The 16152-nt window shown below is 41.7% G+C and overlaps 1 protein-coding gene across 2 annotated transcripts; it reads right to left on the bottom strand.

Annotated features, from left to right (window-relative positions):
- Positions 1-6367: 6367 nt before the first annotated feature.
- Positions 6368-12162, bottom strand: stxbp6l (syntaxin binding protein 6 (amisyn), like). 2 transcript variants are annotated; one of them, XM_081378257.1, is made up of 7 exons: positions 11845-12162; positions 10989-11156; positions 10739-10869; positions 10421-10664; positions 10228-10326; positions 7091-7284; positions 6368-6777 (listed from the first exon to the last, which is right to left on the bottom strand). In XM_081378257.1, exons 2-7 carry the CDS (start codon positions 11143-11145, stop codon positions 6757-6759), a joined length of 846 nt encoding a protein of 281 aa, XP_081234383.1. In that variant the 5' UTR covers positions 11146-11156; positions 11845-12162; the 3' UTR covers positions 6368-6756. The 2 variants fall into 2 exon arrangements, with proteins under 2 accessions (XP_081234383.1, XP_081234384.1); XM_081378258.1 differs by having other exon boundaries at positions 7091-7281.
- Positions 12163-16152: the final 3990 nt, after the last annotated feature.

Below are 16152 nucleotides of genomic sequence, written 5' to 3'. Positions count from 1 at the left end.
GAGAGAGAGAGAGAGAGAGAGAGAGAGAGAGAGAGAGAGAGAGAGAGAGAGAGAGAGACTTTCCTGTCCCACTTCTTCCGTTAACTAACATCTGGCCTAAATCTCTCTCAATATCTCTCTCTCTCTCCTGCTCTTCTACTCTCTGTTTTCTTATGAGCAACAAATTGAATTGTATTATTCCCCCATCCCTAACACAGCATTTGTCTGGAACAGAGAGAACTCTGGGTAAGAATGATGTTGTTTGTGTACTGGGTGTATGATCTCTCCATCCACTAATCGCTTTTTCTAGGTCTTCATTTTCACCAGTGACAAATACAATTTTCATCAGGAGGTGGAATTATGGGCTGTTTATGTTTAAACATATTTAAATTATTGTTTTGAAGCTAAGATGACAATGGACAGCGCTATTTTTGGTAACACAATGTACAATACTTCTACCTGTACATAATTTATTAACAGTGTTGGGGGTAACGCAATAAGGCCCGTTCACACCAAGGACAATAACTATAAAGATGTAGTTCTAAAAAAAAATATCAATATTAAAAAATAGCAGAGTTCACATCACAGCTATAACGATAACAGCACAGAGAAACAATATAATTGGAATCACTTTCAGAATGATTTTATCCAGCTGATGAACAATAAAAACATTGACAGCCAATCAGAATCCATCCTGCTGTAACAAGCTCAAGCATTTAAAGTGACAGACAAGCACGTGCTTAGAATAAATTGAATGATATCGTCCGCTGGTGTGGACGCTAATATAGTTATCTTTATACAGCAGTTATCGTTCTTGGTGTGAACGGGCCTTTACGAATAACTTGAGGTATGCAATCAGATTACATTTTTCAAGTAATGAGTAAAGTAACGCATTACTTTTAAATTTACACCAACATTTTTTAAGTAACGAGTAAAGTAATTCCTTAATAGTCTAGTGAAAGAACTTTTGTTAAGCGTGTCAGAGAGGTTCTGGGTTCTAATCCACCCTTGTATATATATATATTTTTTTTTTTTTCTCATAAAAAACAATTACCAAAGGTGTTCATCAATGATTGTAGCTTATATCAAGAGCAGGGACACGTTTGAGTGCATTTTGTTTTGTGATTTCACTGTAACGAACAGAGTCTCCGCAATGGCGTTAAAGGGTTAGTTCACCCAAAAATGATAATTATGTCATTAATGACTCACCCTCATGTCGTTCCAAGCCCGTAAGGCCTCCGTTCATCTTCAGGACAGTCAAGATATTTTAGATTTAGTCCGAGAGCTTTCTTTCGTAACTGCGTAGCGCGTCTGTGTTGTACGTCACACGCATCACACATGACCAGCGTCGGCCAATAGTGAGCCTACGTGTGACGTACAACACAGATGCGCTGTGCAAAAACACTACGTGAAATAGCTCGAGGCCCAGAGAGAAGGAAATTAATAGTGGAATAAAGTCGTTATTTTTGTTTACTTTTTGCGCACAAAAAGTATTCTCGTCGCTTGATAAACTTAATATTGAGCCACTTATGTCACATGGACTACTCTGATGATGTCTGTATTGCCTTTCTGGACGTGAACAGTATGCCGTCCATTGACTTTCAATGGAGGAACAGAAAGCTCTCGGACTAAATCTAAAATATCTTAAACTGTGTTCCGAAGATGAACGGAGGTCTTACGGGCTTGGAACGACATGAGGGTGAGTCATTAATGACATAATTTTCATTTTTGGGTGAACTAACCCTTTAAGCTATTGATTGAAGCGTTCGTCTGTGCACGAGCGCCAAGAGATAACTGATAACATGTATGGTTCCCCGAGATACCGGGAACGAGCATTGCGTTAGCTCACTAACACGTATGGGGAAAACTCCTGTTTTCTCAGAATCCTGAAGCCTGATTGTTTCACGTCTGTGCTTTTCACAGACAAATTGCATTTCCGCCTGCCAAAAGGGGCAGGGTTGGCTGCCAATATAAGCCACGTAGAAATGCCGAATCATCAGAATCTTTCGACTGTGGAGTGGCTAGCTTGACTCGCCGGACTACATAGTACACAAGCACTTAGACTGACAACAACCGTGCTTGAAGAGCAGGAATGTCCAGGTTGTAAAATCTGAAGAAAGTGGACGGCGAGGACCAGCTGGCCGCCGCACAGATATCTGCAATAGAGATTCCACTGGACCACGCTCAAGAGGAGGCCATACCCGTAGTGGAGTGGGCCCTAACCCCTAGGGGACAGGTCAAGTCTACTGCCTTGTAAGCTAGCGCTATTACATCCACAATCCATCTGGAAATCCTTTGCTTCGAAACTAGCAGCCCTTTGGTGTGGCCTCTGAAGCTGACAAACAGCTGCTCTGATTGCCGGAACCGGCTAGAGCGCTCAGTATACACTCTAAGGGCCCTGATGTGCCTGCTCGTCCTCCGTAAGCAGAAGAGCTGACAGCGCTTTCACCTGCGTTCTGAACAGGGTCGAAAACACTTCTGAACTCAAGACAAGAAGGTTCCACAGACAGAGCCTGCAGATCTCCAACTCTAAACCAGATCTGCAGGCTTTGTCTGTGGAACCTTCCTGTCTTGAACCTTCGGTCCTAACGACTTTAAAGTGGTCCTCAGGCAGAGAAAAGGTTACGTGCCGAAAGTGCTTTCGACCCCGTTCAGAACGCAGGTGGTAGCGCTGTCAGCCCCTCTGCTTACGGAGGACGAGCAGGCACATCAGGGCCCTTAGAGCTTAAGAGGCTTCAGGCTTCAGGATTCGAATTAAAAGAGTGTGTTTTCCCATAAGCTTTAGTGAACCAACGCAATGCGAGTGAACTGTATCGAAAAGGAACAGCGACAACGAGCACTCGCCATGATTTAAAAAACTTTCCATTCCAGCGATAGGTCAATGCTTATTTACCCAGACTAATCAATTGCTAATCAAACGGCGATGTTTCTTTCTTACTAGACCTAATATAATTTTAAGATCGCAAGTTGTTTATGTTAACATTAATTAATGCACTGTAAACTAACATGAACAATTTTAACATTAACAAAGGTCATACAAGTTTGGAACAAACATTGGAACATGAGGTTGAGTAAATGATGTCCGAATATACGCTTTTTTGGTGAACGATCTGTTTAAGAAAAATCAAGTCCATTGTATTACATGCTCTCTAAAGTACCCAATTACAAAACAGTTCTAAGGTCAATTACCATTCAAAATTCATTAAAGGCCATTTGGTTGTCATTTGAAGATCCGGTCCAACATTAAAACTCAAGAGGGACAATCCTGTGCCAGTCGATACACGATTGATGTTCAAGTCCCGTCTCACCATCAGAAAGTCACGACCTGCACCTCTGGCTTCGTGCTTCTGGAAATATATCTTCCGGGTCAATATCACACCCACAATGCACATCGAGAATGCTAAATCATATCGATTGATCACCATGATGCTTTTCAGAGGGGCAGATTATGGTATAATCTATAGCACACCAGATTATGAAATAAGAGAGAATTAAATTGCGCAGTGTCATGCACAGTCCTACAAGTCATCAATCCTGGAGTCAAACGGTGAGTCTTGACCTTCATTTGGTCACAGCATAAGCACATAATCCTGCAGGATGCTGCATGCAGTAGATGCTGATCCAGCAATGCAGCGCTTCAACCGTGCAGGTCACCGGCTGCACACTGTGCCTGTTCATCACGCACTTCACGCGCCAGCACTTTGCCAAAATGTAAATGCCAACACAAATGCATCAGTAAACAAAAAATCAATATGTGTATGTGTACATCTGGTAGCCTATTAACTAGAAATATGAAAAAGTTCAAAAGACCACAGATGAATATTCAGAATAATTGGTGTATACATTCGCACACATAAATGTAAAAAAAAAAAAAAATAATAATAATAATAATAATAAAAAAATGCTGTTTGGATTTTAATAGTCAAATGCTTAAGAGTCTATGATTGGATTGCAGTGATAATTATGTTTCTAGCATGTTAAATGTTTGGCAACAGCTCTTCTCATCCTAATTTATGGAGTGTGTAGCTTTTCATTTCTTAAACAACCATATAGGAAGACATATCATGGCCATATTCCAGGATGACAATGTCAAGATTCATCAGGCTCAAATTTGTGAAAGAATGGTTGGGAGGGATCTTCACATTTTCACACATAAATTGGCACCTCTGAGTCCTTAAATTCATTAAAAGTCTTTAGGATGTGCTAGAGGAGACTTTACAGAGTGCTGGACTCTTGCATTGCCAATACAAGATATTGACCAAAAATGTATGCAATTCTTGATGGAAATAACATCACAACATTTATTTCCATCAAGAGGTGCATACATTTTTGGTCAAGATCTTGTGTTCACATATATAAACATATTATAGTTAAATAAATGTTTTATTTTCTGTTTTTTATTTTTATTTTTATGTATTATATGAGTTTAAATGTATTATATGCGTTTAAGTGAAATGCTCAATTAAAACAATATGCAATGAAAAAATACATTTCAGAATGGCATTTTATTACATTTGATATGTCCCTCTTTTGCTAAAAACAGCACACAAGCTGGAATGGAATCAAGAACATCTGTCCGTCAGAACATTCAACTGCTTCACAAAATTGCTTTTTCCATTACTGCCATAGAAATATTGAAGAATCTTAGATTTTTCTTAAATATCCCCCCACCCCCCATCATATATGCTTTGGTTTGAAAGTTTTAGATGAGTAAAACTTAGCATTTTACTAAAATTAATTCCAGGTTTTAGACTGAATAACAGATTCTCAGAGTGGTCTCAGACATTAGGACACACACACACACACGTCTGGTTTACTATCTTTGTGGGGACTCTCCATAGACTTAATGATTTTTATACTGTACAAACTGTATATTATATCTCCTTACACTAACCCTACCCCTAAACCTACCCATCACAAAAAACTTTCTGCATTTTTACATTTCCAAAAAAACTCATTCTGCATGATTTATAAGCTTGTTTACCCATGGGGACCTCTATTTAGGTCCCCACTGTGACACGAGTCCCCGTGAGTCTGTGTGCATTCAGGTTGAAGTCCCCATCGGGATAGAAAAAAACACAAACACACACAGAGGAAGATGCTTGTCTGCAGCATGTTGAACTGGTTGTGTGTGAGCGCGCTCTAGTGGTGTGAAGGCGCACAGACAACCACCACATAAATTTTGTGCAATAATAGGCTTTTCCGAAGTTGGTCCCATTTCATTTATTGTACAAATGATGGGCGTTTACATATTTAGCATGTTTTTAAATGCAGACAAAAGCTGTCAAAGACAAGGACAGATAGAATTCTCTGTTACACACATATTATGGAATATGAAACCAAAGACAACACAAGGAGAACAGCAGAAAGCAGGATGCATCACACATACATGAAGGGTGTCCGACTCTGTGCGGAAAACACCCTCTGGCTTCTCATGACATGTTGCTCCTGCTACTGATGATCACAATCACAAACAAGGCGGACTGACTGTTATAACATTACATAGAATCAGGAGACAAAGACAGAAGAACAAAAATGTGTTATCCACACACATTCACATTCAAATAGATGAACATTCAGTTCATAGTGAATAGCTGTAATTATAAAAGAGCTTGCAGCATCCCTAATGAACTTAAATCTAAAAAGCAGATAAAAGCAGGCTCCTCATGTGATCAGAGCAGAACTGAACATCAGAGGGACGGTACCGTCATTCATGAGGATATCATCTCAATGTGTTATACACATAACTAATGTTGCACAAATATTGAAGTAACATACCTCTGTTAAGGCAACCAGTATCATATGTAAGAATCTGTCTGAAACCCCCTTAAATGTCAAATATTAAATAATACCATTATACTTTCAGTGCTGAAAAATAATAAATAATAAAATAAAAAACTACAAAGTCGTTAAAGCTTCAGAAAATAAATCAATTGCAAAACGTGCATTAAATTAGTACACATTACCAAAAGTGAACCTCAACCTCATAAGTAGCAATCTATTTGAGAAAAAACAAAAACAAAAAAAAAACACTGTGTAGATACAAAAAGTAGCAGTGTTACAATATGAAACAGTAATATTAGGGTACAGCTGGCAGAATAAAAATGAATCCACTTAGACGAGACTACAGAGAGATTTGAAATCATTAGTCAACACAAGTGCAGCATTTCTCCTTTCAGTTCATGAATGAGTTTCTTTCTTCTGCTGAGCAAACAAGAAGATATTTAGAAAAATCTTGGTAACCAAACCAATTGACTTCCATAGTATTTTTGTTCTAAATTATGAAAGTCAATGGGGACTAGCAACTGTTTGGTTACCAACATTCATCTTCTGTTCAACAGAAGGAGGAACTTTACGCTGAGCAAATAATGACAGAATTTTCATTTTTGGGTGAACTATCCCTTTAAGACTCCTGTCACTAAAAAAAAAAAAAAAAGACACAAATCGTCTCGCGGAATAACGCATCTCAGCAGAAGAGGATCAGCCACCTGCTACTGTAGAAAAGGTAAAAAAATGAACAGATCTGCAGGTGAGACAGAACAGCATGATAGACCACATCACAGCTGCTTGAAGTGCTCAGTGGCTTGCAAAAAAAATAATACATTAATAAAATAAAATAAATAAAAAGTCCAGTCTGCAGGCGAGGAGAAACAACTGCCTTACACTCAAAATCAAAATCTGAGTTAGATGAGAAAGCTGTATTGTAAAATATCCAGAGACCAGAGGATTAAAAGCTATGTTTAAAAAAAGTTTATTGGCAGGTCATCCAGAACACGTCTAAATCTGCTTCAGAGCCAGCTGAGGGAATAAAGGAAAATGTGATGCTTAATATTATTCATATTAAATATAATTCACTGAAATGGCTACTAGTTTATACAGAATGCTGTTTTTTTTTCTTCTTCAAATGGTTCAACCCACCCATAATTGTTTCTGACTTGTTCTTTACACTACTGTGTATATATATATATATATATATATATATATATATATATATATATATATATATATATAAACACAACTGTGTATCACTGACTGGTTGTTCATATGACAGTGCGCAGTTTCATGAACTTAAGTAGTGAATCAGAGTGAATGGGTCTTGTGATCAGCTCACCTTCTGAGCTGCTTCTGCAAACTGCTTGGCTCCGTGGAAGAAGTGTCCGGTCTTCTCCTCCGCCCTCATCAGACGCTCCCCGCGCTCACTCAGAACCTGACTGGCCCTCCGCATTACATTCCCCATCTTCCTCCCGGCCCGAGGGGACGGGCTACTCCTGCTCCTGCTCCTGGATGCTTTAACAGCCACTGCTGCTGAGGACACAAGCACAAACACATATGAGCATTAAGTCAAGTTCCAAAAACTCTTATTTTACACACTTAAACTTGCTGTTCACCGTAAAGAAAGTCTGGCTGCTGCGTGTAACGTGCATCATGGAGAGGGGCGGGGGCAGACCTGACGCCGCTGCGTGCACGCCTTTAAGCCTGTTTTATACTTCTGCGTCGAACTAACGCCGTAGCTACGTCGTAGGCTGTGTGTAGCACGCGTACCCTTCGGCGTACCCTGACGTGCACCTCTCCAAAAATGTAACAACGCGTCAACTCTACGCGGACACAAGCGCTGTGATTGGTCTGCTAGAACCCCTCCCTCGGGTTTCACATGCTCCCTTCTGCAAGTGTAATTGCGCGTCAACGCGGACAATGACGCAGAAGTATAAATGAAAACCATCGCGTTGCCTACAGCGTAGAGGCTTCGGCGTAGGTCCGACGCAGAAGTATAAAACAGGCTTAGCCTGGAGAGTTGGTGAGAAGTAAACTTGCCGCAGGTGAATTCACCGTCGCTACTACAGCCTATTTATATATTTAAAGTTTATTGTTTCAGTTGTTTGTATTGTTAAAAGGCGTGAACGTTAAAGGTTGATTTGAATTCCCATCTGCTGGTCATGATAATACGTGTAAGAGAGAAAAAAAATCTGGGTTCGGGCAGATAATTCATGTTTATGTGTCGGGTTACATCGGGTCCGGGCTTTAAAAGCCACGGGCCGGGTCGGGTTGGGTCGGGTTGTAATTTTCAGGCCCGTTGAGAACTCTTTTTGACATTTCGTCTACATCGAACGCACATGGCACACTTTAGCGTCAATATGACACGCACAGAGCTTTGTTCGGTTATGGGTAGGTTTAGGTCTAGTGTAGGGTTAGGGTTAGACCGCTAGGAGGCGCATTCTGGCCCATATCTATCTGCGTCTCATATATTGACGCTAAAGGGTGCCATGTGCGTTCGATGTAGACGAAATGTCAAAAGCTTCAGTATATGACGCCTTGGGATGAGAACGGCAAGGACACATTAAAAATATAAAATTTAAGATATTTATAATATTACAAAAGATTCATCAAATCCATTCATCAAAGAATCCTGAATGTGAGATCATAGCCAATAACTTTAATCAGTGTTGAGGGAAGTTAATTTTAAAAGTAATGCATTACAATATTGCGTTAATCCTTAAAAAAAGTAACTAACTGTGTTACTTAGTTATGTTTTATGGAAGGTAATGTGTTATGTTACTCTTGCGTTACTTTTTCTCACCTGGGCTGGGCTTGCTTGTTTTTTAATAACAAAAAAAAAAGGTTGTATTTTTGACAAATATAAAGGCCTTTTCACACCAAAGGTGAAATGAATAAGCCTCAGGCTGAAGGAAATGCAAATGCACGCCTGTACAGCAGAGGGCACAGCTCTCTACTGATTCAAAGTTAGTCAAATTCTGTGTAAATTTAAAAGTAATGCGTTACTTTACTAGTTATTTGAAAAGTAATCTGATTATGTAACTCGTGATTAATCTGTGTGATTTGTATGGTGTGTGAAGTTACAAATAACACACTTATTTATTCTATATATCGGAATCATCTACACTTGGAATGTAATTCTGCAATGCCATTAACTAATCGTATTAACTGCAAAAAGAAACAGGCATGGCAGTATATGATTATAGCTGAGGTGTGTGGACTGGGACGTTGCATTTTGTGCCTCCAGGGCAGCTTGGCACCTCTCCCATTCATTACACACCATTCATCCATGATCCGCTGTGAAGGCTGGTGCCACTATACTCATCTCCGCTACTCTCCCCCTCCTCAACGCCTGTCTTTGTGTCCCTGTGCATGCCTTCATCTGAACAAAGTGGCCTCTGAACTAATCAGGCCCTCTTTGCAATGGAGCCATTCTCTGTCACTGCCGAGAGATCTATCACAACACTACAAACAACCAGTCGACAAAGCGCCCTCTCTTCCTGCCTGGACTCTGACTGATCTGACCCACACAACTCCACAGACAGGAACGGATGGAAACCAATGGAACTGCCTAAAAGATGCATTTGTGATACATTGTCTACCTTAGGGGGGTCAATGATGTTCTTTTTTTTCTAATAAATGAAAATGCTATTCATAGATACACACAATGACTTGAATACACCTCTTCAATGATGACCATGTTGGTTTTCATTTCTGAATTTTACATTTTTAATAAAGTCAAAAATGTCAAGGTGACAGCTATCCTGATCTCATAATGGAGAAAAAAAGCCTCATTAAAAGGATGAAATGACTGAAAAAAGCCATTTAATGACGACAATATTAATAATAATAAATGATTATAATTATAAAAAATAAGCATTCTTGAAAAAAATCTTGAGAAATCTTGAAATAATAATAGTTAAAAAATAATATTTTTTGAACATATTTGAAAATGATTTATTATTATTATATAAAATAAACATTCTAGAAAAAAATGGTGAAATAATATCAATAATAATTTTTATAATTAATTAGAAAAAGAGGCATTCTTGAACACTTTGAAAAGGATTTATTATTATTATTATTATTAAAAAACAAGCACTCTTGAAAATAAATATTTAAATAATAATAATAATAATAATAATAATATTAGTAATAATAGAAATAACAACAAATATAATAACAATAATAAATGTTCTTGAAAAAATAAAAATAGATATTTAAATTAAAAATAATAATATTTATTATAATTATAAAAGTAAATATTTATTAATTAATGTGTACCCATATTGTCCATGATTTAATGGTATTAAAATAATATTTTTCCTTGATGGTTGCACCACCATCATTCAATTAGATTTTTTTTTAATGTATAAATTATTTTCAAAACAATAAGACACTAACGTGATCTCAATGAATTTGGAAGCATACACACACACACACACACACACACACACACACACACATCCTACTAACCTTCACGCTGAAGCTGACCCTGGTTTGCAGTCATACTGTTCTTCATTCTTTTCAAAAAAATCTTGCAGCGGTAGATGACCATATTAACAGAACAAGCATCTAAAATATGGAAACATACATTTTGTTTTGTTACATATCTCAGGCTTTCCATACAAAGGTCAATACAGCGATCTGGCTTCCTGTACGCACTCACCTCCCATTAGCTTTTGCTGACAGTTGACAAAGTTAGTTTGGCATGGAGCATCAGGGCTCTTCTTGTTCTCCGGAGCTCCTGGTATCTTCTGTTCTCCAGGGGTCGATGGTTTGCCAAGCTTTGCCTCCCAGTAGTTCTGACAAGCATGATAAAGAACTTGCACAAACATGCATTTCTCTGCAGCTGAGCCGGCCACCCATTGATCAGAGGTGCGATCGAACACTAGGTCGAACTCAGGAGTGTCCTAACAAATTTTCAGAGGAGTCAGAATAATGGAATGCACTTGGAATAAAAAGCTGCATTTAGAAGAACGGTCACCTTATCAGGGTTGATGCCATTGACCTGGCGAAGCTGCTCCACAGACCATTGAGATCTTTTAGCAAACTGTCGTGTGCCCGGATACCTCTTAACTTTAGTGATGAGAACTTGAGCTGGTTGACTGTTGGTAACTACATGGAAACATGAGTCAATGATGTCTCCATTAAACTTCAAGACTTCTGATGGCTCAAACTTATTTCTCAAACTCACTCGCTGAGATACTTAAAGACACAATATAAAGACACATTACCTGACAAGCAGAGAAAAGTTGAGTAGTCCCTCTTGTGACTTGCATTGAGGAACGACAGTCCTTTCCTCTTCATCCTTCTCCTCACCTCAATGGCTACCAGTAGCTTTTCATCTTTTGGGACAAAGATCTCACGGCTGATTGCTGACTGAATGTTCATCTTCAAAATGCCTTGAAAATATTTCCACAATGTATGAACAATAAATGTATTTTTGCACCCAACAGGAAATGTTTTATTTTGATTGTTTTTATTTTTAAATGAGATATTTTAATGTATAATTTTGTATGATGTTTTTACTTAATAGCTTTTCATTAAACTCACAAACCCCAGTCTGGGAAACCATGTTGTAATGTAATATATAATGCACTTCATGTTGTTGAAAATAATAATGGAAAATATTTCCTTTTTCTCTGTATTTTTATCAATATGGTACAAGATTAATTAGTTAAGTCAAACGTAATTTAAAAAGTAATCCAAAAAGTAGTCCAAAAGTAGTCAGAATACATTACCTAAAATGAGTATTCTAGATTACATTACTAAATTTGTGTCATGTAAATTGCTATCAATAACTGACTTCAATATGAATGTAATTTACCAGCACATATAACTGCTGGTAGCCTATATTTAAAAATATTCACAACATATTCATTAAAATACGGTCAAAATGGTATATTATTATAGGCTACATTTTAATTGAGATTTTTAAAACTATTAACGTATGAATGTTAAATGTTTTTGTAAAAAATGTAATAATTGACAGACCTCTTGTTAGCTCACCTGTTGTTCTAAAAGGTTTCCAAACACAGAACTTTGCATTAGTAAAACCACACAAATCCTTAAACTGATAAAACAACAGACCTTCTGCTTGATCTTCCTGAGGCTTTCTTCCTCCCTCGAGCCTTAAAGAGCAGTGAGAAGTTTCCAGAAGCCCAGTCTGTTTCTGCTGTTCAAGCCATCTTTATCCCGCATGTGTTCAACTCAGAGACTGCAGGGCGTGTGGGGAGTCCCGGAGAAAACCCACAGGCTGTGTCCTCTATCCCAGTGAGCTGCCTAGTGCCTACTGAGAGAGCGCTTCAGGGCGAACTCAGAAGAGTTTGAGTCAGCTGAGCTCAAACATGCAGACTAGAGTAACTGCTTGGATTTGAGACAGAGTCAATCAAAAAACACTGGAAACTCGCTAAGGGTCACGTGCAGCCCGGTTGGTATATTGATTGGACCGATATTTTTTTATTAGAAAATATTTTTAATGGAAAAACGAATTTTAGTTTGTTTATGAAGTCAATATACATGTCTATATTGACTTTATAAAAAAAACTGTTAAAAAAAAATGTTTTAAGTAAACCGAACTCTTCATAAATTCATTATGCATTTGAATGAACTGTTAACAATGAACAATGTTCAACTGTTGAATGAACATTGAATTGATTCTATATTCTTGTTTGATCTCAGTTGGTTCCTAATATAATATAATCAAATATTACCGTTCAAAATTGGCCTCGACACGATGTTTCATGTTTTTGAAAGTCTCTAATGCTCACCATACTTGATTAAAAATACAGTAAAAACCTTAATATTGCAAAATATTATTACAATTTAAAACAGCTTGCTTTATTTTTTATATAGGCTATTATTAATTTATTCCTGTGATCAAAGCTGAATTTTCATCATCACCCCGTCTTCAGTGTCACATGATCCTTCAGAAATCATTCTAATATGATTTGATGCTCAGGAAACATTTCTTATTATTAGCAATGGTGAAAACAGTTGAGCTGCTTAATATTCATGTGAAATTCACTTTGTCATATTTGTCACTTTGTCAATAGAAAGTTCATAATTTATGTCATACATTTAACTTGTTAAATTTCCCCCCTACATATTTTATTAATCATCATAAATTTGGTATCATTCGAAAGCTTACAGTATCAGTATTCATCCCGTGAAAACCATTTTGAGAAATCAAACATTGCGTTCTCTTACGAGAGTCCTCTCGTACTGCGTTTTATCAAAACGCTACGGGAAAAGTCTCTTTTCACGAAACACTGAAGCAAAAAATTATCCTTTAATTTTCATATATGTAAAACGCGTTGCGGCAGCAGCAGACAGCTATGGCGAGACGGCTTGCTCGCTCATTGGCTGCTCTGCGGCAACTGCTTAAGCCTATCGAGCGAGGCCTGGGATGACATCAGGCCAATGAGGGCGCTTCGCGCCCTCCTCGCCACTTCCCGCCGAAACGGGCGTGGCTTACCTCTATAAAAGGAGCTCGAGAAGGCTGACTCACTTGATTTTAATCTCTTCAGCGAAGCGCACGCATCGCTGGATCACGGAAGCAGCGTCGTTGAAGCAAGCACATCAGCGGGACGAGCCCTCGAAGCCGCTGGCCAACGCCGCCTTCTACAGCCGTACCTGCTGCGCTTTCCGACGCCTATATCCTTTTCATATTATTGCTTTTCTGTGTGTGTGTGTGTGTGTTCTTCGCAACACTCACCCCTAAAAGAGCTGCGTCTTTTTCAAGATGCCTTCCTGCGGCTCGTGCCGAGCCCCACTCACCGAGGGAGACAAGCACGTCATCTGTGTTTCCTGCCTGGGTGAGGACCATGCAGCGCTCGCGCTCGCTGACGGCGGATGCCCTCACTGTGAGCTTTTGCCGATGGTGACTCTGAGGACTCGCCTGGCATCCTTTTCCAAGCCTGCATTCACCGCCGCGATGCCGCGCCGTAAAAAGCGCCGCTCGCAGCGGGTCCCGGAACCCGCTCCAGCCCGACCAAGCTCGCCGGTTCGCCCGCCAGCTTCACCGGCCTCTCTCGAATCACTTCCTGATGCTCAGCGCCCGCAGTCTGCCGCCGCTTCATCAGAGGAAGTCGGTTCAGAGGCCGCGTCGGGGGAGAAGGATTCCTGCTCTCTGCTAGCTTCAGGCAGCGAGGATTGGGCGAGCTTTGAGGATCTCGCGCCTCCTGCCCGCAAGCCCTCAACGAGAGCCAACATTGAGACGGAGCTCATGCGGGTACTCGCACTGGCCGCGGCGAGCCTCGGCCTCGAGTGGTCTGCACCGGAGCCCCCCTCTCGAACCCGGCTGGATGGTAGTTTCCTCCCTGGTGAGCGCACTTCTCCGGAATCTAAGCCCGCTCCTTTTCTTCCTGAGTTACACGAAGAAGTTGCGAAGGCTTGGAACGCGCCCTACTCTGCGCGGACGCGCTCATCTGTGTCACCCGCATTTTCCTCTCTGGATAATGCCAGTGACCGAGGCTACCTCTCTCTTCCGCCGGTGGAACAGGCGATAGCAACCCACCTTTGCCCGCCCTCTGCTGGACGGCGGACTAAACCGGTGTTGCCTTCCAGAGCCTGCCGCATGACGTCGACGCTGCTCGCGCGAATCTTCTCCGCCGCTGGGCAGGCCGCGTCATCGCTACACACCATGGCTACGCTGCAGATTTACCAGGGTGATCTCCTCCGTAAGCTGGACGAGATGGGACCTGACGCTATCTGCATCGCGGATTTAAGGAGCGCTTCAGATCTCACGCTCCGAGCTACTAAAGCCGCCGCACAAGCCATGGGACGGTGTATGGCTTCCGCCACTGTCGCTGAGAGGCACTTATGGCTGACGCTCACGGAGATGGCCGATTCCGAGCGCACTGCGTTTCTCGATGCCCCGCTGTCTTCCACCGGCCTTTTTGGTTCTTCTCTCTCCGAGTTCGTGGAGAGATTTACCGAGGCCCAGAAAGCGTCTCAAGCCTTCAAGCACTTCCTACCGAAGCGCTCCGGTTCTGCAGCGGTTCGTGACAAACGGACCCCGCGGAGCTCTCAGCCTCAGCCCCCGCCTTCGGCCGCCTCTTCGCAGCAGCCACAACAGCGCAGCTCGAGGCCCCGCTCTCGGTCCAGCGCCCGGCGCCCCTCTTCGCGCGGGCCGCGATCGAGGGTTGTGGTAAAACCGGAAGTGCCGAAGAAGTCCTAGCAAGCCTGGGAAAGCGCAGGTGTGTGAGTCCCGTTGCGGCCGGCCTCCCACCCAAGCGCCCCGCTGTTTCAGTCCCAAGGTTTGCGACTGTTCCAGTGTTTTCTGCAGAGAGCAAGCCTGCACTGCCGCCCGCTTGCCTGCACACAAAAGCCGTTCTCACGGCTACCCAGATAAATCTCGAAAAGAGTGTATTTTCTGGTGTCCCGGCCACGGCCGATGGTGCTATAAATGTAGTCTCGATGCCCACTCCTCAGTGCCCATCACTACACATAAGCACAGCCCTACACATAGGGCCCGCGCACATAAAATCGACTCAGGTCGGTTGCGCTTCCAGCATAGTGAGAGTGCCCACTTCCCAGTGCCCACGAACACTATGACTAACACATCACAGGCTCTCTGTAAAAACGAGAACTGTGAGCGCGCGCTCTGCTCAGGCAGACGCCGCGCCCAAAGCAGTAAATGTGCCCGCTCCCAGCCCACATCTACTCGCTCACATGGGTCCTATGAGACTTTCTCAGTCCTCCCTCACTCAGCTAAGCACTGTAGTAAGGTCGAGGACGAGCGTCTCGCCCGCTGTATTAAGCGCGTGCCCCGCCTCAAATGCCACAGGCATAACGCCTATGTTTGTATCCCCCGAAGCACCTCTGTCGCACGGCGATCAGAGTGCGCTCCGTATCCAGCCCCTAGCCAGCCATGCAGAAGCATGGGCAGCGCTCCCAGGGGTTTCGGACTGCTACAGTTTTGTCGACGCCCTCCCCGCTTCATAGCGCGCGTCGAAACTACGGTCTCGTTGGAAGTAGCTCACCTACTTCGAGCCGAAATATCAAAACTGATAAGCAAAGGGGCGATAGAGCGCGTTCCCCCAGCTCTAAGCGAAGGGGGGCTATACAGCAGATACTTTCTAGTCCCCAAAAAGGACGGCGGTATCAGACCCATACTGGATCTAAGATGGTTGAACAGAGTATTGGTGAAACGCAGTTTCAAAATGCTCACAACCAGCAAAATTCTCGCGCATGTTCGCCGAGAAGACTGGTTCATGTCAATAGATCTGAAGGACGCGTATTTTCAAATACAAATAGCGTCACACCACAGGCGATACTTGAGATTCGCCTTCGAGGGTCAGACATACCAGTATACAGTCCTGCCATTCGGCTTGTCCCTAGCACCCCGTACATTTACGAAATGCATGGACGCAGCGCTCGCTCCTCTCAGACTCA

This window comes from Scardinius erythrophthalmus (assembly GCF_964197995.2).
Source record: "Scardinius erythrophthalmus genome assembly, chromosome: 11".
Taxonomy (NCBI): domain Eukaryota; kingdom Metazoa; phylum Chordata; class Actinopteri; order Cypriniformes; family Leuciscidae; genus Scardinius; species Scardinius erythrophthalmus.
This window is presented reverse-complemented; position numbering and strand designations above follow the sequence as displayed.